The 23,247-nt window shown below is 48.1% G+C and overlaps 1 protein-coding gene across 1 annotated transcript; it reads left to right on the top strand.

Moving 5' to 3' along the window:
- Window positions 1-5,678: 5,678 nt before the first annotated feature.
- On the top strand, window positions 5,679-18,868 carry PRDM14 (PR/SET domain 14; the record flags this gene model as incomplete). Its single annotated transcript, XM_081111099.1, is given in 8 exon segments — window positions 5,679-6,387; window positions 7,009-7,085; window positions 7,087-7,115; window positions 7,117-7,306; window positions 8,194-8,464; window positions 12,117-12,319; window positions 16,975-17,076; window positions 18,641-18,868. Coding segments are annotated over 8 exon segments (1,809 nt in total).
- Window positions 18,869-23,247: the final 4,379 nt, after the last annotated feature.

Raw genomic sequence — 23,247 nt, 5'->3', positions numbered from 1 at the left:
GTGACCTCCTGGTTCATGGGTTGATGCTCAACCACTGAGCCACACTGGCCAGGCTCACCTAGTTGATTTTATACAGACCTTTCAGATCCTCTAGGACAGGGGAACCTCCCTGTCCGCCCATCCTAGATCAGGACAAGCTTGCTCCTCTTCCCTTTCATTGTCCCCACCACAGTTCATAGTCACACATTCATCAAGTAGTCCCACAAATACTTATCTTCCTCGTAACACTGTTATGGGGACCAGGGCTGGACAGGGCTGCTTGGCTCACAATTGTATTCCTTGTGTCTGGCTTGGTGCCCAGCACATCCATAGCTTAGGTGCTCAGGAAGTTTGTTGGGCAAATGACTGAAAGACATATTAGAATAAGATCCCACTTCTCATGTGAAAGATGGGCAGCTTTAAAGGATTGGCAATATTCAGTATTAGGTGAGGACATGAAGAAACAGGGCATTTGTACATGAATTGGTATGGTTTGGACTACTTACCTAAATGTTCAATGTTGCCCTAGCTCAGCGGTTCTCAACCTGTGGGTCGCGATCCCTTTGGGGGTCGAACGATCCTTTCACAGGGGTCGCCTAAAACCATCGGAAAACACACATATAATTACGTATTGTTTTTGTGATTAATCACTATTCTTTAATTATGTTCAATTTGTAACAATGAAATTGGGGGGGTCACCACAACACGAGGAACTGTATTAAAGGGTCGAGGCATTAGGAAGGTTGAGAACCGCTGTCCTAGCCGGTTTGGCTCAGTGGATAGAGTGTCTGCCTACGGACTAAAGGGTCCTAGGTTTGATTCCGGTCAAGGGCACATGCCTGAGTTGTGGGCTTGATCCCCAGTGTAGGAGGCAGCCAATGATGTTTCTATCTCCCTTCGTCTCTAAAATCAATAAAAATATTTTAAAAATAAATGTTCGATGTTGATACCTGTTGATCCAGCAATTTCACATCTAGGTCTTCATTCTATAGGCACAGCGACACATATGAGTATCTATCTACAGGATGTCCCAAAAGCATGTATTATAGACACTTTAACCAATGATAGTTCAATTGATGTTTCTCTCTTTTCAGCCAGACTAAGCTTTGAAAAAAGAAAATTCATTCTAAAATGCCACTGGAAGTTTGAAAACGCAGTTGAAGTACAAACACTGCCTTTATAATGACTTTGGCGTCCCCCCAAAATGTGTACACACTTTAACAGTTGAAAACTCACTTAATTTTCACTCTTTTTTAGGTTTAACGGATTTGAAATAATGGGTGAAACCAGACTAAGCGTTGAAGAAAGAAAATTTATCCACGAGACTTTATTTTGGGGATGCCGAAAAGATAAAGTTTACCGTACAAACCAGACACAGTTGATGAATTGAGGGCACACAAATACTGAACGATATGATTCTTGATATTTGCGATTCCATTGCTTCGCCTTTTCAGCAGTGCCTAGACCAGAACAGTCATCAGTTTGAAAATAGGCATTGTCACACACAAAAATTATTCATTTCTGTAGATTTTTTTAAATTTTAAAAACAAACTGTATATCAATAAACACTGACTTTATAATCATTAAACATGTGTATATAACATTTAGGGGGGACTACCCTATATATAACAATGTTCCCAGAATTTGCTTGAAATGTTTAAAAACTGGCAACAACTTAAATTCCTTTCAAGAAGAGGCTGTACAACTTAGGGAACACTCATAAGATGAATTTCTGTACTTTTATTGTACTGACAGGAATAATGACTAATAGATAGTGAAAAAATTGTATGAGAGTATAAAGTATAGTCTCATTTTGTTTTGACACAGTGGATAGAGCCTCAGCCCGCAGACTGAGGGTCCTGGGTTCGATTCCATCCAAGGGCACATGCCTCGGTTGTGGGCTAGATCCCCAGTAGGGGGCGTGCAGGAGGCAGCCAATCAATGATTCTCTCTCAATTGATATTTCTCTCTCTCTATCCTCCCTTCCTCTCTGAAATCAATAAAAATATATTTAAAGAACAAAAACAATTTAAAAGTATTATATATTAGTATAGCCCTGGCCTGTGTAGCTTAGTGGGTTGAGCACTGTCTCATGCACCAAAAGGTAGCTGGTTCAATTCCTGGTCAGGGCACATACTCAGGTTGGGGATTCAATCCCTGGTGGGGGTACAGGATGGACAGACACATCCCTTCCTCCCTTCCTCTTTCTCTAAAATCAGTTAAAACATATTTTTAAGAAAAAAACAAACAAGTATTCTGCAAAAAAGAAAAACGTGCGGGTAGGGAATAAACCAAAGTGTCCATGGGTCTTACCTCCGGAGATTGGGGATGAGCCATGGGCAGGGACTTCCTTTTTTTATTTTATCGATTTCTCCAAACTAATTAAACAAAGCAAGTTTGCAATTAAAAATTTTTTTTAATGTTTTGAACTCGGAATTATTTGCAGAAAAGCCCCGAAGGTACTCCCCGAGTGCCCAGCCTTCAAGCCTTCGGGTTCTGGAGGTCGGTGAATGGAGGTGGGTGCAGGCGGCGCGTCTCGGGCAGGGAGGCGGCGGCAGCACGCACTGCTCTTCCAGGGCGAGACCCTTCCTCCAGGCACTGGCCCGCGGACAGGGTGCCCCTGCACTTCATCCTATTGACCTCAGAGCCGGGCTAGCGGTACAGCACCGGGGAGAGGGGAGCCTGGGCTCCCGTCACCCATCTCTGTTGAGAAAATAACGCGCCGCTTCCCATCCGAGAAGCGCCTTGCACGCGGGACACGGATCTGGACGCGGGCAGCGCGGGCCCCCACGGGTGGCGTCCGGGGAGGTGACCTGGCCCCGGCGGCGGCGGGGAGGGCAGGGATCCCGCCGCCTCCCTCCTCCCGCTTCGCCGCGTCCGAGGCGAAAGCTGCAAGGTCCCGGCGCCGGGGCTGCTCTGCGAGTCGGGGCCACACGGGCGCCCCGCGTCCGCAGCGTTGGCACCTGGGGAGGCGTCCCTTCGCTGGGGGGATGTTTCCCCGACTTTAGCGACCCAGCCGGGCCGGACCGGTGTGTGGCTCCGCGCCTCTGCCTTCGACCCTTACAGTCCGGCCCGGAGGCAGGCAGCACTCGCCCCATTTCGCAAAGAGGAAGCGGCGACCGCGTGGCGAAGAACCTGGCCCAGGTCGCCAGGCATCACCTGGGCGTCCCCCACCCTAGCCGCTTCCCAGAGTGAATGTGAACGGGCCTGAGTGCGCCTTCCTCTCCCTCAAGGGCCGGCGGGGGAATGTGAACGCGGCTTTGGGGCGCCCGGTGAGCGTCTGGCCCCTGCTCTTCGGAGGCCGGCAGCCTTCCCGGGGGACGGACAGGTGCGGCGGCGCGGGCGCCCGCTTCTCGGCGCTGAAGGTCACATTTAAGAAGTAAAAGCCCGACCCGGCTGGCGTGGCTCGGGGGCTGAGCGTGACCTAGGAACCAGGCGGTCAGGGCACAGGCCCGGGTGGCGGGCGCCCCCCCAGTGTGGGGCGTGCAGGAGGCAGCCGATCCATGATTCTCTCACCGTTGAAGTTCCCATCTCTCTCCCCCTCCCCCTTCCTCTCTGAAATCAATAAAAACAGTAAAAGCCGGAGCAGGATACATAACCACCCGAAGCCTCGGGGGCGTTACGGGCACCGCCAGGCTCCCCGCCAGGCTCCCCACCTCGCACCAGGGGCGAACGACCGCCCGGCCCTGGAGTTTGCAGCCGCCCTCGGCCAAGCTCGGCCAAGCTCGGCCCTGGGAAACGTGAAGCCGAAGGCGGGGGCGCGGCCCCGGGCGGGGGTCCTGGCCCTTAGGCTCCGATTCAGAGTCCGGGCGCCGGCAAACCGGCTGATCCAGGGACCCTGAGCCCCGAGCCCGCACGCGTGGCACACGGCTGGTGGCAATAGCGCCGCCGCAGAAGCCGGTGGCGAGCGCTCCCGGCCGGGTCCCGGCGAGGGTGGGGAGCGCTGGGGAGTGAGGAGCGCGACCCCTGGGGGCTGGGGGCTGAGGGCGAGTCCGGCGTCGGCCAATGGCTGCGGTGGGCGGGGACGAGACTGCCTGGGGACCTGCGTGGGCCGGGTCCTCTCCCCTCCCTCGCCCTCTCGGAGCCCCGCGGCCTCGCCTCCCTCTTAAACCGCCCCCGCCCGGCCCGCCCGCAGCCTGCGGGTCCGGATCCCGCGCCGCCGCTCTGGGTGCAGGAGACGCCCGCCCGGGAGCGGCGCGCTCGCAGGTGGGTGCGGGCCGGGTGCGCCGCGGTGCCCGGGGCGTCGTCTGGCGGGCGCGTGGGAAGCGCCGGCAGGACTCGCTGTGCGTCTGGGGAGGTCGGTTTACACTCCTGGGCTTTTCCTCCTTAAGCGGCTCTCGGCCCCAAGTTTCAGGGCCCTGGGGGTGGGGGGAGGGAGGCCAGGAGCGGAGCCCTAGGGGGCGCAGGAGCCGGCAGATGCCTTCGTCCTGCTGACCTCTCCTCCTGACCCCGTGTTCTGTAATTTCTGAGTCACGACCCCGCTTGGTTTCCTTATGGGACTCATTGATCCTGCCCGCAAGACCCCCGGCCCTGGAGGACCTCCATGCGGCGGCCGTGCTGAGCTTGCGTCCATTAAAACGCCACCCTGCGGGGGGCGGAGGCGCTGGCGCTGGAGAGCCGGCGGCCCGCGACCCGCGACGCTTCGCCCTCGCACCCGGCGCGGCGCGGGGCTCACCTGCTCCCGAGGGGCCGCCCCAGCTGGGGTGACCGAGGGACCTGGGGCGAGTGGCGGGACTCGGTCCGCGCGGGACACCCGGCGCTGCTTGCGGAGCTCGCGGGGAGCCGAAGGTGGCGCCTTCTCCGGGCAGCCAGACCGCCTGGGCCCGCGGGGTCGACCCCGGGTTCCGAGAGCGCGTCCTGCGCCAGGTGAGCGGGCCCTACTGGCTCTGCCTCCCGCGGGGGGCGCGGGAGCGGCGGGCACTGCCGCCCGCCCCGCAGCCCAGGGCGGTCTGGCGCTCGGCTCCGGGCCCAGCGCCGGGCGTGGGACGGCCCGGAGGCTCCCCCGACCCTGTGAAGACTCTTGTTGGACCGAGAAGAGGGGGGCAGGGCACTTAACACAGATTTTGCACGAGCCGGGTTTGGGGCCACATGGAGAAAGCGTGGGTGTTGGAAACAGGCGCTCTGGGTGAGGCATGTTGGAGAGGGAGGAAGGCACGGGCCACACTTACCCAGAACTTGCAGACTTGTAGTCGGGTCTGGCCGGATCCCAGGTTTTCGTTTTGCTTAAAAAAAAAAAAAGTATATATGTATGTGTGTATGTATACATATATATAATTTATTTTTTATTGATTTCAGAGAGGAGGGGAGGGAGAGAGAAAATCATCCATGGCTGCCTCCTCCACGCCTCCCACCGGGAACGGAGCCCGCAACCCGGGCATGTGCCCTGGCCAGGAATCCACCCGTGACCTCCTGGTTCCTAGGTCGACGCTCAACCACTGAGCCCCGCCGGCCGGCGGCTGTTTCTGTTTTGTGTGTGAGGTGGGGCTTGCGGGATCGAATTAGGAGTGTGTCCGATCCCCTCCGACCCGCGGCTGGCTCTGGCGGTGGAGGCTCGGCGGGTGGAGGCTGGCGGGCAGGAGGCTCTGTCGGTGGAGGCTCAGCGGGTGGAGGCTGGCGGGCAGGAGCCGGGCCGCAGCGCCCGCGCCCTCCCTCACTCCCCGCGCGTGTTTCCCCGCAGATCCTCCGCGCTGTGGCCTGCGATGGCTCTGCGGTCGCCGGGCGTGGCCGGACCTCCGGACAAGGTGGGCTACCTGCCCGAGAGACTCCAGAGCAGCCCCCAACACCTGGCCCCCTACTACGCGCCCTTCGCTCCCTATGGCCCCCATGGGACCAGCCTGGCCGCCGCGGGGGAGGATTACCAACCTTTCCCCGTCCCCGTCCCCACCGTGTCTGCGCCCCAGGCCGTGGCCCCCTTCGCGCTGCGGACCGCTCCTCCCTTGCTGAGCCCCGGCCTGGCCCTCCCGAGGGAGCCGCTCTACGAGCTGCCCTGGCCCGGCAAGCTGGCGCCGTGGTACCCATTCCCCCCCTTCACCAAGGAGCTGCAACACTTCGTCAGCAGCGGCCGCGACTATCCCGGGGCCACCGGGGAAGACGTGGCCCACATCGGTGGTCGAGGCGACAGCGGCCGGTGCTATGCACCTGAGGTTTTCCTGCCACCGCCGCCCCCTGTGGGTGCTTCCCTGTTGCCCGAGGGGCTGAAGACCTCCCAGGCACCACCTCACTTCCCCGGCAAGCGGCCTGAGGAGGACCCCAAGCTCCTGAGCCAGGAGCGGACGTCGGCTCCTCGCTACCACTTCACCCAGGAGGACCTGCACTTAGTCCTGTACGGATTCCTCCCCGGCCCGGAGCACTCGCCAGAGCGCCTGCACCATGCAGCTTCCGGCCTCCTGGTCCCTGCAGACAGCGCTGGTAAAGGCAGTCCGCTTCATCCGGGGTTAGGATGGATGGATGGATGGATGGATGGATGATGGGGGAACAGAGTGGGGAAGGGGCACTTCAGGGTGAATATGAGTCCGGACGAGGTGGGGAGCTGCATGTCTAATATCAGGACTTCTGTCAAAGGACAGAGCCTGGGGAGGTCAGGCTCCCATCTGAGCCCTACTTGCTTAACTGCATGACTCCTGAGGTTGGTTGTAGTGAGAGCTAAGGGTGAGGAGAGAAACGTTCCTGCCCTGGACTTGTCCACTGGACTCAGATTCACCCAGGATGTGCCAGGTAGTTAGTTCCATGAGCGCCTCATGCAGGTCATGGAGTCCCAGCTCAGCATCCATCGACCTTGACTTTAGTCGAAGTCAGCATTATCTCTGATTCTCAAGTTCTTTAAATTTGCAAATGGGGTTCCTTTCACCACCTGAAAGGGGTTGTTTTGTGTCTCAAAGGAGAAAGTGTATATGTAAAAGGAGCAGGAAAAATAGAAGCATCAAACTCAGGAAAATGGTTACCTCTAGGGAGCACGGAGGGAAACGCCTCATGAAAGGGTTTCATGATACTTTGCAACGAAAAACAAGACGTTACCCCTGCCTTTTCTAGGGTCCGAGTGTCTTCCTCAAGCTCTGGATCAGGACGCACTTCAACTGCCAGAAGGTAGGCGGCAGACCTTGCTTGGAGTTCTTGCCTCAGTCTAATGCAGTGAGTGTGCTCATCCACTTCTCTTTTTGGGGTTCCCCTAGGTCTCTGCCTCAGGCAGATGCTGTTTGGAGGTGTCCCGCATTTTGGTGTGTTCTGCTATAGCCTCATTGCCAAAGGAGTCAGGTTTGGACCCTTTCAAGGTAAAGTGGTCAACGCCAGTGAAGTCAAGACCTACGGAGACAATTCTCTGATGTGGGAGGTAAATGTGCTTTTTTTGTGGGGAGGTGGCTGCTGGAGGAATATCTTGGCCTGTGCCCCCCACCCTCTCCCAGGAGAGAGGGGACAAGGCAGTAATCTGCTGGCTGTGCTGCCTGCTTTGCAATATAAAGGGGGTGGGGGTGGGGGCTCATAATCCATGACCTTGACCAATAACACCTCTGCAGAAATCCCAGGCGCCTTGTGGTTGCCCTAAGTCATTTTAGTCTGTGAACATGAGCCAGGGCATACACGTTTAAGGAATTCATACATTGTGCTTATTTATAGACAAAAACAATTGCTTTAAATAGGATCTAGTGATGCTGAGAAGATGCCAAGGGAAATAAAACCAAATTTAAAATGTTTTGTCATTTGTCTATGAAGTTAGCTAAAGGCTGAGACGCTTGACTGTGTATGGGGGTTGCAGGCCAGACTGCAGTTGGTCAGAGTATATCAGCTACCCACCCTTGACCCTGAATTTCTAGTTCCAGTAATGTCCTCCAAGGAAGTAAGCTGAAATTCTGACTGTGTTGAGCCAGTGCAATTGCCAGGATCAGAGAAAGAAAGCAGGGCTTCATTACTGTGCATGGAAACTTGGTTGGGATAAAATACAAAACTGACCGGTTGTTTTGAAGCAGTAGAATTGAGCAGAATCTCCCCTTGTTTCCCTTACCTCTGCGCGTGGAATTAACACATGCTCACTGTAGAAGCTTGGAAATCAAGAAAGATAAAGGAAGAATCTTTAAAAATGTCCCATCACCTATAGAGAAGCCCTTAAGCTAATGAAGTTCGTTAGGCTTAATATACATATATTCAGTCGTCTCCAGTGTGAGATTTGGATAATAAATATTTGACACATAAATTTCAAATTCCATGCCTTCTGACTTTCAGATCTTTGAAGATGGCCGTCTGAGCCACTTCATAGATGGAAAAGGAGGTGCAGGGAACTGGATGTCCTACGTCAACTGTGCCCGGTTCCCCAAGGAGCAGAACCTGGTTGCAGTGCAGTGCCAAGGGCAGATATTTTATGAGAGCTGCAAAGAGATCTCCCAGAACCAAGAGCTGCTTGTGTGGTACGGAGACTGCTATGAAAAGTTTCTGGACATTCCCGTGAGCCTTCAGGTGACGGAGCAGGGGAAGCAGGCGCCCGGGCCCTCTGAAGGTGAGTGCACGCCTTTGCCTCGCCAGTGAGGCGCTCCTGGTGGAAGGACACCTTCCTGCAGCTTCTGGGCAACTGGTGGAGCTCCCCTCCCCCCTGAAGGCTGGAGCCGAGACTAAACTGAAAGTGTCTCTAACCAGGGGGCCTTCCCCCGCTGGAGGACGAGGCCCTCATCTTCCCAAAGCTGCTGAAGCTGCTTCTGTTCACGAGGATCCCTTTTCTTGTACCCCCTCACCCTCCACCCAGAGAAGACAATAAAAGCGGAATCAATGGACACGACCTCTGCCTTAGGCGAGCCAGTTTCTGAGTCCTGCCTGCTCAGGCTAACGCAGCCTGGGAAGTCCCGCCAGAGCAGTGCTTTCAGATGGTGGGGCGGGAAATCAAGGCAGTGGTGGAGTTGTGCGTGAAAGGAAAAAAGAGAATAAGAATAAAGTAGGATAGAAAATATTGATGTGAATCTCAAGTAAGAGCAAGCAAGCATTGTTTGTGAAGTTGTTTCCCAGGGATGTGTGTGTGGGGGGGGGCTGGGTCTCAGAGAATGTATTTCTCACTGTGGGTCTCAGCCAAGTGTGACCAGCACTGAGCTAGATTCACGCTTTGACTTTAACGTGGCTGTGAATACCTGGGCAGTCTTGGGAAGGAGCAGATTCCCGTTCCTGCTTGGGACCTGAGATTCTGCATTTCTATCAAGCTTCCAAGGGATGCTGCTGCTGCTGGCCCTGGACCACATTTTAGTGGCAAGGAGCTAGAGGACCACCAACCCCCTCTCTGGGAGTGAGCCTCTGGAATTTGCATTTTAAAAAGGCTCTCAGAGTGAGCCCTGGGAATCACTGATCTTATAGGTGGGACAGGACAAGTGCAGGTTACTGTACTATGTGTGATCAGGTAGAAGACTGCCCTGTGTTACAGTAAGTGCCGTGAGTAGCAGGTAAAAGCCAATGGGAATAGCATCCATCACACACTGCACTGGTTGTCTGCATGCCTGTCTTAGAGCTAGACTGTCCTTCAGGCCAGGGAGTTACCCTAAGCCTTCTTATCCCCTGCTCCTGGAGCCCCATGTGGATTGAATGAAGGAGGAAGACACTGACTCCGTTGGGAAAAGCTGCTTAAGGTTGAGAGGAAATTTGGGGGGGCGGTGGGGGGCGGGGCATGTTAGGCAGGAAGAGAGAGGCAGTCTATCTAGGCTGGGGGATGGTGAAGCCAAAGTCAACCAACCACACATTCTCCGGGGATTAGGGGGTGAATAATGGGAGGTATCTTTCCAGAGTCCAAGTAATGCGGGCCTGTCCGAATTGTTTTGGTGAACTGTCGTCCTCCTACCCTAACGTGGAGGTGGGAGTGAGGTGGTGGGATCTCCTGGGACTCAAGAGTTGTCACATACTTAGCACTGCGTCACGCACAGCCTTTTGGTCATTTCCCAAACTATACCAATAGCTTTTACTTATTTTTTAAACTTATCTTTATTGTTGGAAGTATTAGAGATGTCTCCCTTTTGCCCATTGCTTTTACAACAAAAGTTAAAAAGAGATTCGAGACAAATACATGCTTGATAATGGAGATGGAAATTTATTTCCATCTCCAAATTTATTCATTCCCCTTTTTGAAAAATCCCTTATGTATCGAGCTATTCAAATGTTCATAACTGTTGATGTCTCAGTAATGCTGTTCTGGAAATTTATCTTTAGGAAATAGTCCAAAAGGATTTTTTTATCCACAAGGATTTTTGCTACGGCACCACCCGTATTAGTGAAAAGGCACAATGTCAAGTGCTCAGTAGTAGAATACTTAAGTAAATGAAGACGTGTTCACATGGAATAATATGCAGATAGCAGAGATCACGGCATATAAGCAGCAGGGGTGAGGGTTTGATGGTAAGTGTGGGAAACCCAGCCCGCAGCTACCTCTGCTCCAGTTATGAAGCAAATTCTCCGATGCTCCTGGCACTGTTAAAATACTGTGTGTTTTGGACAATGTTGGGGGGGGGGGCTTGTAAAGGACTCCATTTGTTGGGAAGAATTATGGATGAATTCATTTGTTTGCTGTTATGAATGTTTCGGACAAGGTTTTCTCCAAGGCTTTTGGTGAGGATGGGTGACAATCTTTCTCTTAAGGTCGCGGGGCAGGGGAAAGGGGGGGGGTCGCGCTCCTGGACCCTATGTGGGCGGGTTACTTGAGTATGCAGCCTGCCGAGTGTGTGTTTTGGGGGCTGGAGGTGTGGAATGTGAAAACAACGCTTAATCCTTCCTCTTAATCCTTCCAAAATTTGGTGTGAATTGTGGGGCAAGAAGCATGGGAATCAGGGTTGTGAGAGCCCTGGGTTAGAAGGAGTAGTTGACCCAGCTGAAGGGAGGAAGAAGGAAAAGGGAATAGAATAAAACTAAGATAAATTTCCAAAGACCTGAGTTAAAGACCACTGGCCCCATCTTTAAGACCCCCTTTTCCCATCCCAGGAAGCAGGAAGGCCAGGTATTTCTGACCAGATTCTAGCTCTGAACAAAAAAACAAAACAAAACAAAAAAAACGGGTGCAGCACGGGGGTTCTGAGATTTGCACCTCAATGAAAGTGGTAGACTGGGCTGGGCGATGGATTGTCCTGGGGTTGCGGCTGCCTTCCTGGTTATTTACTTAGTGAATGGTTTATTTCCTTAGCCACTTGTTGAACGTGCCTGGGATGCAGTTGTTAACTAACAAAGCCCCCGATGGATAGCTTCCCTGCTGTCCTGATCCTGAAAAGATTTCCATCTCCAGATTCTTGCATAGACTCACTCCTGGCTCTTTCCTCCCTCCCTGGGGCCAGACAATGAGGTCTCAGGGAAGCCACTTCTCCTGGAATCCTGTGCCCCGACAGAGACCCCTGTAGTGCCCCCCCCCCCCCCCCCCCCCCCGTCCTCTCCCTTCCTCCCAGCACGTAGACAACCGTCACCTGGCACCTCCTTTGCTAGAATCTGCAGCTCCCTCTCTTAACTTCTCTCTCCTCCCTCTCCCGTTGATAACAACAACTTATCTTTCTCAGTCTTATCACTCAGTGATAGTATCACTCATGGTGGTAAGAACTCATTGTGTCAGCATTAAATTAACCATCATGATAACTCTGTGTTAGGGAAGGCAAGGTACTGTCATCCCTCCTTTGTAAGTGAAGATTCTAGCTCTGGAATCCTCCCCCAAAATTCAGAGAAGTGAACTATCCGCTAAGGGAGTGCCTAAGACTTTGTAAATGGGGTCAAGTGCAACAGCCTCGGGAGGCCTGGGACGGACGGGAGCTCTGCTGTCCATCATTGTCCTGGGTGAACAGTTTTGAACTTGTAGCTCTGGCTGGTCTGAAAGGGACACAGAGAGTAGAATGTTCTGGTTATATTATTAACCTTGTAACAAGTGCCAGTCAGTGTAAGGTTATGGTGTGAGGTATTTAGGAACCAAGTGATAAACTAGTGTTCCATCATGAAGGGAAGTGGTATAATGAAAACAAAATTATCTAAGTTGGTCCTTGTCAAGGCTTCGTGTTGAGCACATGAGGGTTTATTATTTTATTATGTTTACTTTAGTACATGTTTAAAATTGCCAATAGTAAGGGAAAGGCGTTAAAAGCTGCCTTGGAGGAAGTAAGAATGAGGTAAGGTCGCTGACCAAGCCACCGCTCCTGTCCCATGTTTGACAGAGTCTGCAGAAGGGTACAGATGTGACCGATGTGGAAAGGTGTTTACCTACAGATACTACAGAGACAAGCATCTCAAGTACACCCCCTGCGTGGACCAGGGCGACAGGAAATTCCCCTGCTCTCAGTGCAAAAGATCCTTCGAGAAACGGGACCGGCTGCGAATCCATATCCTCCATGTTCACGAGAAGCACCGGCCTCACAAGGTGAGAACTTAGTTCTGGTAGCAAATGACCCCACCTGTGGCCCAGACTGGCTTTCCAGGTCCTGCCCAGAACCCCGGACACACCGAAGGTCTCCTGGGTGCAGGGCCTGCTGTCGCTCTGGACCTGTGATTGAGAGGGAAGCAAAGAGAGATCATTATGTTTCAACTTGGAGATCCTTTAAAAATTTTACTTCCGATTTTATTTCATTTTATTTTTTCCTTTTGGTTTTTCCCCTTTTCCAATTATTTTTTAACATAAAAATATATAGTGCATACTTGGTAAATACAATATGGAGGAAAAAACAAGACAGAAGCCACCTGATATGCTATGGCCCAAAGTTAAGACATCTTAGGTATAATTCTTTTCAATATGTGTTTGTATTTTTAGTATACTTAGATCATACTGAAGATTATGAGGTTAATTTTCTGACCTAAGATATCACAAACTCATTTGTAAATATAATGGCTGTATCAGTACATCAGATGGTTGCACCATGATTTATTTAGCCAATCCCCTGTTTTGCGCATGTCTCGCCAATGATGATGCAGTGAACGATATTACATAGAAGTAGTTATTTCTGTTATCCATTTATGATTATTTTTGTAATTGGTTGAGCCCCAGTGGGGGTGGGGTGGTGTGCAGGAGGCAACAGATAGATGATGTTCCTCTCTCATCCATGTTTCTACCTATCCTTCTCCCTTCCTCTCTCTCTAAAAATCAATACAAACATTTTAAAAAGAGAAAGTGATGATTTGACCTTCAAAAGAGTTGTTTTTCTGGTAGACTTAAGGAATAATAATGTGTCATGCTTGGTGATCCCAAGGCTTCTTTCATTATTTTGTCTTTGCACGTTCTCCTTTATCATGACTATACATATTGTTTAACAGTGGGTTTCAAATCTGTAGCCACGAATTCTGTCCAGAGCTCAAGAGGCACATATGTAGCTAATGTCCCAACATCTGACCTGAATTTCCCATGGACTTTGCCCTCATGTTTGGAGTTTTCAGGTTTTTCCTGATTTTTATTGCTTAACGTTTTTATTCTCTTTTAGTTTTCTTTATTTCATTTACTTTAGCTTGAGTAGTACTTCACTTTTAAAATGATAAAGTATATTTAATTCCCATTGAAGCCCAAAAGAAAACATTTAATTTAACTTTAATAAAAGAAAAAGCTCCAGTGAAGACAAATGATTTTTAACAAAAATAATCGGTTTCGAAAAGAGAAAAAAAAATTGACAAAAGTAACAGATGTGGGTATACAACCAACAATGAAAACCCCTGCATTAGGCCGAAACCGGTTTGGCTCAGTGGATAGAGCGTCGGCCTGCGGACTGAAAGGTCCCAGGTTCGATTCCGGTCAAGGGCATGTACCTGGGTTGCGGGCACATTCCCAGTGGGAGATGTGCAGGAGGCAGCTGATCGATGTTTCTCTCTCATCAATGTTTCAACTCTCTATCCCTCTCCCTTTCTCTCTGTAAAAAATCAATAAAATATATTTAAAAAAAAAAAAAAAAGAAAACCCCTGCATTAGCATCCTCCTTCCAGCCTTTAAGCCTAAATGCACCCCCTTTTCAGACAATTTGTTGAGCAAACTTCAGGTGGAACATAGATTAAAAATGTCAGGAAATCCCTGTAGTCTAGGGGTGGGAAACGTCCAGCCCAAGGGCCATATAAGGCCCATGAAATAACTTGGTCTAACCCTGCCAAAGCTTTAGGGGTCAGTTAATTAAATGTTTGGCTAAATATGGCAGGCTAATTTCTTTTTAATATATTTTATTGATTTCAGAGAGGAAGAGAGAGAGAGATAGAAACATCAATCAATGATGAGAGAGAATCACTGATTGGCTGCCTCCTACGTGCCCCCTACTGGGGATCGAGCCTGCAACCCGGGCATGTGCCCTTGACCGGAATCAAACCAGGGACCCTTCAGTCCTCAGGCCGATGTTCTATCCACTGAGCCAAACCAGCCAGGGCAAGCAGGCTAATTTTTAAGTTGATAATTTTGTGTGGTCCTCTTAATGATATTATAAATATCCAAATTACTCTTGGCAGAAAAAAGGTTCCCCACCCTTGCAGTGTAGTCCGTAACGATGAGAACCAAGAGTTCATACAAGTCCAGAAGGTAGGTTCTAGCCTTCTGAAATACCTGACCCATGGAGACAGGGCTTTTTTTTTTTTTTTTTCCTTCAGAAAGCATTGTTCTGATAAATTGTGCAGATTTCTACAAGGCTTTAACTTTACTTCATTTTTGACTTCTTTATAAGCTTTTATTTTTGCCAGCATTTCTAATTTCAGGACACAAATTTAGTTCCTTAATTGTGTAACTTGTATGATGACATTCACATTCTTCCTGGAGCTTATTCTGATTTGAACCAGTGATTTGTGGACCTGTGAACTGTCATTTGGATTTTTTTTTTTTAACACCTTCTTAAATTCTACTAATTGTTCTATTCCACCCTTCCTCTTTCTTGATTTCTTTTTTGTATCACTGGTGTATATCTTCAAGTAATTGTGTTAAAGGATACATAATGAAAAGTTTTCTGAGTCCTTTGAGGATATTTTTTTTAAAACATATTTTATTGATTTTTTATAGAGAGGAAGGGAGAGAGAGGGAGAGGGATAGAGAGTTAGAAACATCGATGAGAGAGAAACATCACCGATTCAGCTGCCTCTTGCACGCCCCCCACTGGGGATGTGCCTGCAACCCAGGTACATGCCCTTGACCAGAATCGAACCTGGGACCCTTCAGTCCGCAGGCCGACGCTTCAGGGGTGGGCAAACTTTTTGTTTGACTCGAGGGCCACAATGGGTTCTTAAACTGGACCGGAGGGCCGAAACAAAAGCATGGATGGAGTGTTTGTGTGAACTAATATAAATTCAAAGTAAACATCATTACATAAAAGGGTACGGTCTTTTTTTTTTTTTTTTTTTTTTTTTAGTTTTATTCATTTCAAACGGGCCGTAGTTTGCCCACGGCTGCTCTATCCGCTGAGCCAAACTAGCTAGGGCTGTCTGTGGATATTTTAGTCACATATCTCTTTGATGGTTTGCCTGGATACAGAATTATAGGTAGAAATCATTCTCCCTCAGAATATTCAAAGCATCACTCCATTTTTTTTCTTCTATCATTTGGAGCCAATCTGGTTCCTTTTTTTTTAAATTTATTTATTTATTTGCTTTTGTTAATCCTCACACAAGGATATTTTTCCATTGATTTCTTTAGAGAGCATAGAAAGGAGGGGGAGAGACAGAGAAACATCAGTGTGAGAGAGAGAGAGACACATCTATTGGTTGCCTCCCCCTGGCACGTGCTGGGGATGGAGCCTGCAACCGAGGTATGCACCCCTGACCAGAATCAAACCTGGGACCCTTCAGTCCACGGGCCAGCGCTCTATCCAGTGAGCTAAACTGGCCAGGGCACCAATCTGGTTCTTGTTTCTTTGTAAATAACCACTTCATGGAAATTTTGCTTTATCTTTGGAGTTCTGAAATTTTAACAGAATGTGTCAAAATTGGATGTATTTCTATTTTCTTTCTCTTGCTTTGCACACATTGGAATACAAGGTCCTCTTTCCATCTGAAGGCACAAATCCTAAGCTGAAAGGAATGATCTTGTTCTTTCTTTGGTTGTTATCTGTCTTCTAGGCCCTTGTTCTCTCCTGGAACTCCTTCTGGCCAGGTGTTACGTTCAACCTACCTCCCTGTGCTTGACTTAATTTTTATTTTTATTTTTTGCTTAGCTTTCTCAGAAAGTTCTCTAGTCTTATTTTCCAAATCGTGAATTTAGCCTTCAGCAGTCAGCTGGGCCTATTCAGTTATTCAGCACTTTTATGTTATTGTTTGTTTTCACTTTCCAAGAACAGTTTCTCTTTCTAATCGCTTCCCTTTTTTTTTTTTTTTTTAAATATATTTTATTGATTTTTCACAGAGAGGAAGGGAGAGAGATAGAGAGATAGAAACATCGATCAGCTGCCTCCTGCACATCTCCCACTGGGGATGTGCCCGCAACCCAGGTACATGCCCTTGACTGGAATCGAACCTGGGACCTTTTAGTCCGCAGGCCAACGCTCTATCCACTGAGCCAAACCGGTTTCGGCTAATCGCTTCCCTTTTATAATTTGTTCTGTTTGCAATATTATCTCAAACATCTGATAAAATATATGCCCATTATTTAAACTTTAAGCACTACAGAAAAATTAGCGTATTAAGCATACAGTAGGCGCGCCATAAATACTTGCTGCATTAATTGCACAGTGATTGCCCTGTAAGGAAGACAGAGTAGGTATTTTGCCCTCGAGGAAAATCAGGGGACAAAGGGTCTGAGTTTAACGGACACTCTGGTCACATGTTGACAGGGCAGGACTAATTCAGGCCTCTATTGAACACCACGATCCTGTTAAATTCCCTCCTTTCACACCGGAAGAAACTGACATCCGAAGATGTTAGATGGTATTAGCATGGGGCAGACTCCTGACCAGAGCCCATGCCCGGGATTCCTCAGTGTGGTGCCAGGAGGTCTCTCTACTGCCAATAGACCCTGGGCGCGGGGCTGCTGATTCTCTGATAGCACACAGAATAAATACAGTAGTTAACATCCTGGGGAAGTGAACTTGTTAGGGGAAGATGTGATTCCAACTCTATTCTTTTTTCCCTTAGTGTTCTACATGTGGGAAATCTTTCTCTCAGTCTTCCAGTCTAAACAAGCACATGAGAGTTCACTCTGGAGACAGACCCTACCAGTGTGTGTACTGTACGAAGGTAGGTGGAACCTCCTGGAAGGGATCTGCCTTGAGCTCTGTTTGGGTGTCCATGGACAGGAACTTGAAGCATAAAGCCTGGCTTACCCCTCACTTCTGCCCACAAACATGCTCACATTTGCTGGTGATGGTCAGATACAACGACCCACTGCCAAATTGGCATTCAGGGCGTGTGTGATGAGGAAATGCACCCCTGTCACACAGTAGACTCCCATTAATCTGGTGAAGACTGGCCATGTCTGGGTGCCTGTGAAGGACAGCTTGTACACCTTACTGAGCAGGGATCCCACCCTACGTATGCCCAGACACCCCACTGTTCGCCCAGACACCCCACTGTTCAGTGCTTCTCTCCCAGCCCCTCGAATCTGAGGTCACCAGTTTAAACTGGTGTTTTATGTCACTGTCAGTGGACCCCAAAAGCAAAGTCATTACATTTCTAATATACTACCTGAAAGTGACAAGGGTCAGAGCATAGTATTGACATGAATGAGGGGATTGGTTATAAATAAGGAGAAGAAAAGAAGTGGCTAAGGAAAGATAATGTAAAAACAGCAGCTACTTGGGAATCTATAATGTTATAGTCACTCTGCAAAAGAGTTGGGCAGTTTCTTTACCCTGCAGTTGCTTATATGTTCACACAAAAGCCTGTGCACAAATGTTTGTAGCAGCTTATTTCATAACAGCCCCCGCCCAGATGTCCTTCCGGGGGTAAGTGAAGGGAGCATGGGCTGTATACACAGCAGCCTGGGCGAATCACCAGAGAACTCTGCCAAGTGAGGAAAACCCATAACCCAAAGGTTGCATACTTACCATTCTGTGTATATAACATTCTGAAATGATGAAATTATAGAAATGGAGGATAGATGAGTGCTTGCCACTGCTTAAGTAAGAAATGGGAGTGGGAGGGCGTAGGTGTGTCTACAAAAGGGCAACATGAAGGATCTTAATGATGAAAATGTTCGTTATCTTAACTGTCAACATCAGTAGCTGGGTTGTGATACTCTACTTTGTAAGATGTAACCCTTAGGAAACTGGGTAAAGGGCACACAGAATCTGTTATTTCTTCTGAGTACACGTAAATCTACAAGAAGAACCCAATATGGAACTGACTTATGCGTAGACATTGGCCAGTATTAGCTGCTCCTTCTGTAGTGCAGTGTATCTTGGGAGTGGGGTCCTAGGGCCCCCCACCCCCCCACCCCCATTAGAATTGCTGGTTTAAATGCTGGTTCCTTCTTAACCCCACAAAGTGTACTTACTGGGCACATTCTCTGGGCTAGGGCTGTCAGTCTGCATTTTTAACTAGACCCCAGGTGATCTTAGGCGCTGAAAAGCCACTGTTCCAATAGCCAGGGCTGCTCTGAACCCATCAGGATGACACACGGACCATGTCCTTTACTATTAAGGCTACTCTTGCTGACCGAGGGTGCTACCCCGGGTTCTCAGCATCAGCTGGAGAACGAAGGGGTGGCCTAAGCGATAGTGACCAGGAAAGGAAACCCGTCGTTTCACTGGTCTTCCAGCTGATGGAAGTTTGCTTTTCCTTCTGCTTTCTGTCCTGGCAGAAGTTCACTGCCTCCAGCATCCTCCGCACACATATCAGGCAGCACTCGGGGGAGAAGCCCTTCAAATGCAAACACTGTGGCAAATCGTTCGCGTCCCACGCCGCCCACGACAGCCACGTCCGCCGCTCACACAAGGAGGGCCAGGGCTGCTCCTGCGGCAGCTGCGGGAAAACCTTCCCCGATCAAGACGCCCTGTGCTCCCACATGAAGCTTCATGAAGACTCCTAGCACTCGGACAGGCTGCGGACATGGGGGACACGAAGCACTCGGGTTCTGTCTTTGTTTTTCTTGCGTACGTGTGTTGTGTGAACAAAAGATGGCTCTACTGAGAGAAGAAACGGAAAAATGGGACTGACCGGTTAGCTGCAATGACCAGATGTACCAACTGGTTTTAATAGCTTTTGAAGAAATGTTTTCCGTCATTTCCAATAAGAATGAAATTTTGGTGAATTTACTGATAAGTAGTGAAAGCTGGCTGTTAATAGTTCTTGAGCATCCTGGAAAAGAAAAAAACCCTGAGAGAGGAGGGGCCACGTTGAATTTCTGGGGTGAAAGAGAAGCCTTTCCTTGGGTCCCCAATTACGATATGGCTGTGGCCGTCACCTGTTAAAGTTTCTTCACAGAATAAATTATTTTAAAATTCACTCAAGCCAGAGCATCCTTAGTATTGTAACTAAGTGTTCAGACATGAGTTGATCTCCCATCTTTATTTGGATTTGTCTTAAACCCTCAGTTCTCACTTCTCCCCATCTCATGACAAACACCTGTTAATTTGGCTGGCCCAGCACAGAATTACTTGGAGGACACGGAAGTTACTTATTCACCCCACCATCTGTGACCTTTACCAATTGGGGAAGACAAATTATTACCAAACCAGGAAAGGTTGACAATTTTGCAATAGAATGAAAAATAAATAAATGTATTTATATTCTAGTTTTAAGCCTGATCTTGTTCCTGATGAATAGAAAAGTGGAATTCTCTGAGGCCTTTCTAATTAGGTGGCTCATGATGGTATATAGAGTATTTAAAATGAAACCTATTTTTAAAATGTGCCATAGAAGTTCTCCCAAGGCTGATGTGAGTCATTTGGGAATAATCTCTCCGATGTGTAGGGAGACCGCAGATTCATCTCATGGGCAATAATAGCCAATATTTATTGAATGTTGACCCCATGTAAGGGTACCACTGAGTTCACTATTATAAAAATGAGTGCAAGGAACTGGTGCCTTGAGGGACAAAGCCAGGTCCACCTGACTCCACAGCCCAGCCTGTGACCCAGCCAGGATGCTCTATATGAAGACAGGCAAACAACACACTTGAACATTCATGCAGAAAACTCAAGACCAGAATAAAGGTGCTTCGTAGGCCACCTGGCTACTAAGCCACTATATCACATGGTTCTATTGACGACCTAGGATGTTTCTTCACCCTTTATCCACGGTCCACGTCTCAAACTGGAGTAAATTCAATACGGAACAGATGCCCCTTCCAGGGGGAGGTTCCCAGCTGTGGCCCCGTCCTTAGACAGAAGGGATGCCCATGGAAAAGCAGTGACAGATTTTTCTCTGGGGAATTCTTAGCTTCAGTGACTGGGTCTGAGTAATTGATCCTAATGGGAATGTGCCCTGTTGTTTTAGGGCTGTTTTAATTCATGTTAATTAAGGCAGAACAATGGTCTTCAGAAAAGACTGGGGCTCATCCTGTAATTAGGCAGCCTTTCTTTGACTGCTAGTTCGAACTGTATTTCTTCCTGTGCATGGGGCTGAGAATTATTTTAAAATCAAACACTAAAGCGAACATCAGGAAGTGGTGTGATGCCGATTTTCCCCCCAAGGTGAAAAATTCAAATTAACTTTGTGTTTTAAACCAGAAGAGTAGCAAAGGAAGGTAAATTTTTTTCTTTTCTAACCAGCACTCCAAGATGCATGCATGCAAAATAATAACTTTTCATGGATCATACATGCCCACACAACTGAAAACCGTTTAATTTAATTTGACTGTTTGGGTCATATTGATCAGGTTAGGTATATCAATTTTCGGTTTGGAAAATACAATCACTTCATAACATCTTCCTTCAGTAATTACGTTAAGCTCTCTTATGTTTGCTTAAAATGTGTATCTCGCTATTCCTAAAGATAATTTAGATTAATTTATAACAATAATACAAAGTAGATTAAGTCAAAGTCAAAAACCCACCACCACATACTCAGTGATGGCGAACCTTTTGAGCTCGGCGTGTCAGCATTTTGAAAAACCCTAACTTCACTCTGGTGCCGTGTCACATAATAGAAATTTTTTGATGTTTGCAACCATAGTAAAACAAAGATTTATATTGTTGATATTGATTTTATATATTTAAATGCCATTTAACAAAGAAAAATCAACCAAAAAAATGAGTTCGTGTGTCACCTCTGACACCCGTGTCATAGGTTCGCCATCACTGAGATTGGGCCAAGGCTTAGGGTTCAATCCCTGGTCAGGGCACAGACGGAAACCAACCAGTGAATGGATCAATAAGTGGAACAACAAAGTTCTGCCTTCTCCCTCTCTCATATCAATAAACATTTTTAAAAAAATAACAAAATAGAGAAACTTACCCCTCATTGATACTCTCTTCATAAAATATGGGAATCTTACAGAAAACAAGGTAGTTTTCTACCTTGTAAGAGGTATATATTCAGCTTCCAATTATTATTGCCAAGAATTTTCATTGCTTTGTTGGCTTAAAAGCAACTAATAAAATAAGTTATACTATTTTGATATTCAGCCATAATCACAGCTAAGGTACAGAATATTTAGGGAGAACATTGTGTTCTTATTTTTGCATATGGTCTCAGGAAAAAATATTCTTTTACTGTCATGCATTTCATCTTACATTATCTCAGGATTTTTGTAATTATGTATTTAAAAGTAGGATAAATTGTGTGTGTTGTCTGTGGAATTTGTTTCGGGTTTAGTACTTTGTGTCGAAAACAGTTTGCTGTGAAGAAAACATATCAAAGGGATTGAAATTCCATTCTTGATTTTTATAAACTGTTTAAAAATGCTGTGCTCTTCCATTTGCTTCCATGGTGTGTTCTAGTTGACATCTATTTCCCTATCAATTATATTTTAAGTACCAATAAAAAATAATTGGTAAGATTTTAAAGCCATTTGTGTGATACTCCCCCCTCCCCCATTCTTAACCAGTTAAATGCAGCAAGACAACTGAGAGGCCAAACACAGTCCACAACTCACTAGAGCTTATTTTTTTTACAAGCTTTTTTCTTTGAAGAGGTGTTCTCCACCTCTGATGACTGTAAGACTGTGAGTACTTGAACCTGGGAACATGGCAAAGTCCTCTTGGAGAATTCCACTCTCCTGGGCTATCTGATTTAAAGGTGCCAGAGCCACATTCCCTTAAGTTTGATTTTGAAACTGTCTTCCAGGAAGAATGTGCAAGGTGTCTTGCAAGGTTATCTCTGGTTTCCAGTTCTTGAATACCAAATCCCAGCCACAAGGCCCCCTGGGCAAGCCCAAGGCAGGTCTAACTCAGTAATCTTCCCGGTGACTAGGAGTTTAGGGCTGGGCAATCCAGAGCAGGCATGGGATGGAATTCTAGTATTTTCCTTTTGCCAAAGGTGAGGACTGAAGGGTGTGGACAGGCCAATGCTGAAGATTGTGCTCAGAGACAAACACCAAAGGCCCCTGGGGCTGGCCACAGCTCTGGGAGCCTCGGCGTCTGGAGCCTGAGGACACAAGTGCCCAGTAGAGTTTGGAGGGAAAAGACCCTTGAGCCCAGAAACTTTGGCAATTGTTACAGATGTTACAAATGACAAAAGCCTCTCCTGGTTAACTACTCGCCTGCAATTTGATTTCAAGGACTGACAGGTCTTGAGAGGGAGAAGAAATAAAAATGAACAAATGGGTGTTTTCAATCTAAATTACTGGGATAACAAATCAAAATGTCAAGAGACATTAAAAAATGGGGTCTGTGTGTGAGTGAACTACAAAAGAGAAGAGGGAAATGATTCCTGAAACCCCAAACGGATTTTGCCTGTGAAATGAGAAGAGCGGGTTAGTGGTTAGGGCTGTTGACTCATTCAGCCTCTGAGCCAATGGACTCTTCTTTCTAATAACAGAAGACACAGGGGCAGCCCCAGGAGCCATCTTCCGAAAGAAATACAGCCAGCCATTCATTTTAGGTTTGTGGTGTTTAATCCCAACTAGAAGAGGCTTGCTGGTAGTAAAAGGTCAAGCTAAAGCCCGTTCTCATTTGCCTACGGATGGGAATCACCTGAAATGCCCATTAAACCTCAGGTGCCCAGGACCCTCCTACACACCACTGAACCCCTGGGTGAGGGGAGGGTGAGTGAGCACCCAGGCGGCTCTCATCAGAAAAGCATCAATTGTGTTTAAAAGATGCTGTCATCGTGGTGTACACTGTTAATGGTAAAGGCTGAGGACCGCGGGTGGGGTGGGGCAGGAGGCTCCAAACCAAGTCTTGTTTTTCTAAGAATCTGGAAGGTTTTCTGGGTCTTGGGGGCTTTTTAAAAACTATCTAGGAAAGAAAATAAGTGAATTTAGGGTCAAAAAGTGAGACTAACCCTGGCCGGTGTTGCCCAGCA

The sequence above is a fragment of the Myotis nattereri genome (genome assembly GCF_964212035.1).
Source record: "Myotis nattereri genome assembly, chromosome: 17".
NCBI classification, from domain to species: Eukaryota; Metazoa; Chordata; class Mammalia; order Chiroptera; family Vespertilionidae; genus Myotis; species Myotis nattereri.
Note: the sequence above shows the minus strand (reverse complement) of the source record. Positions and strands in the feature narration are given on the sequence as shown.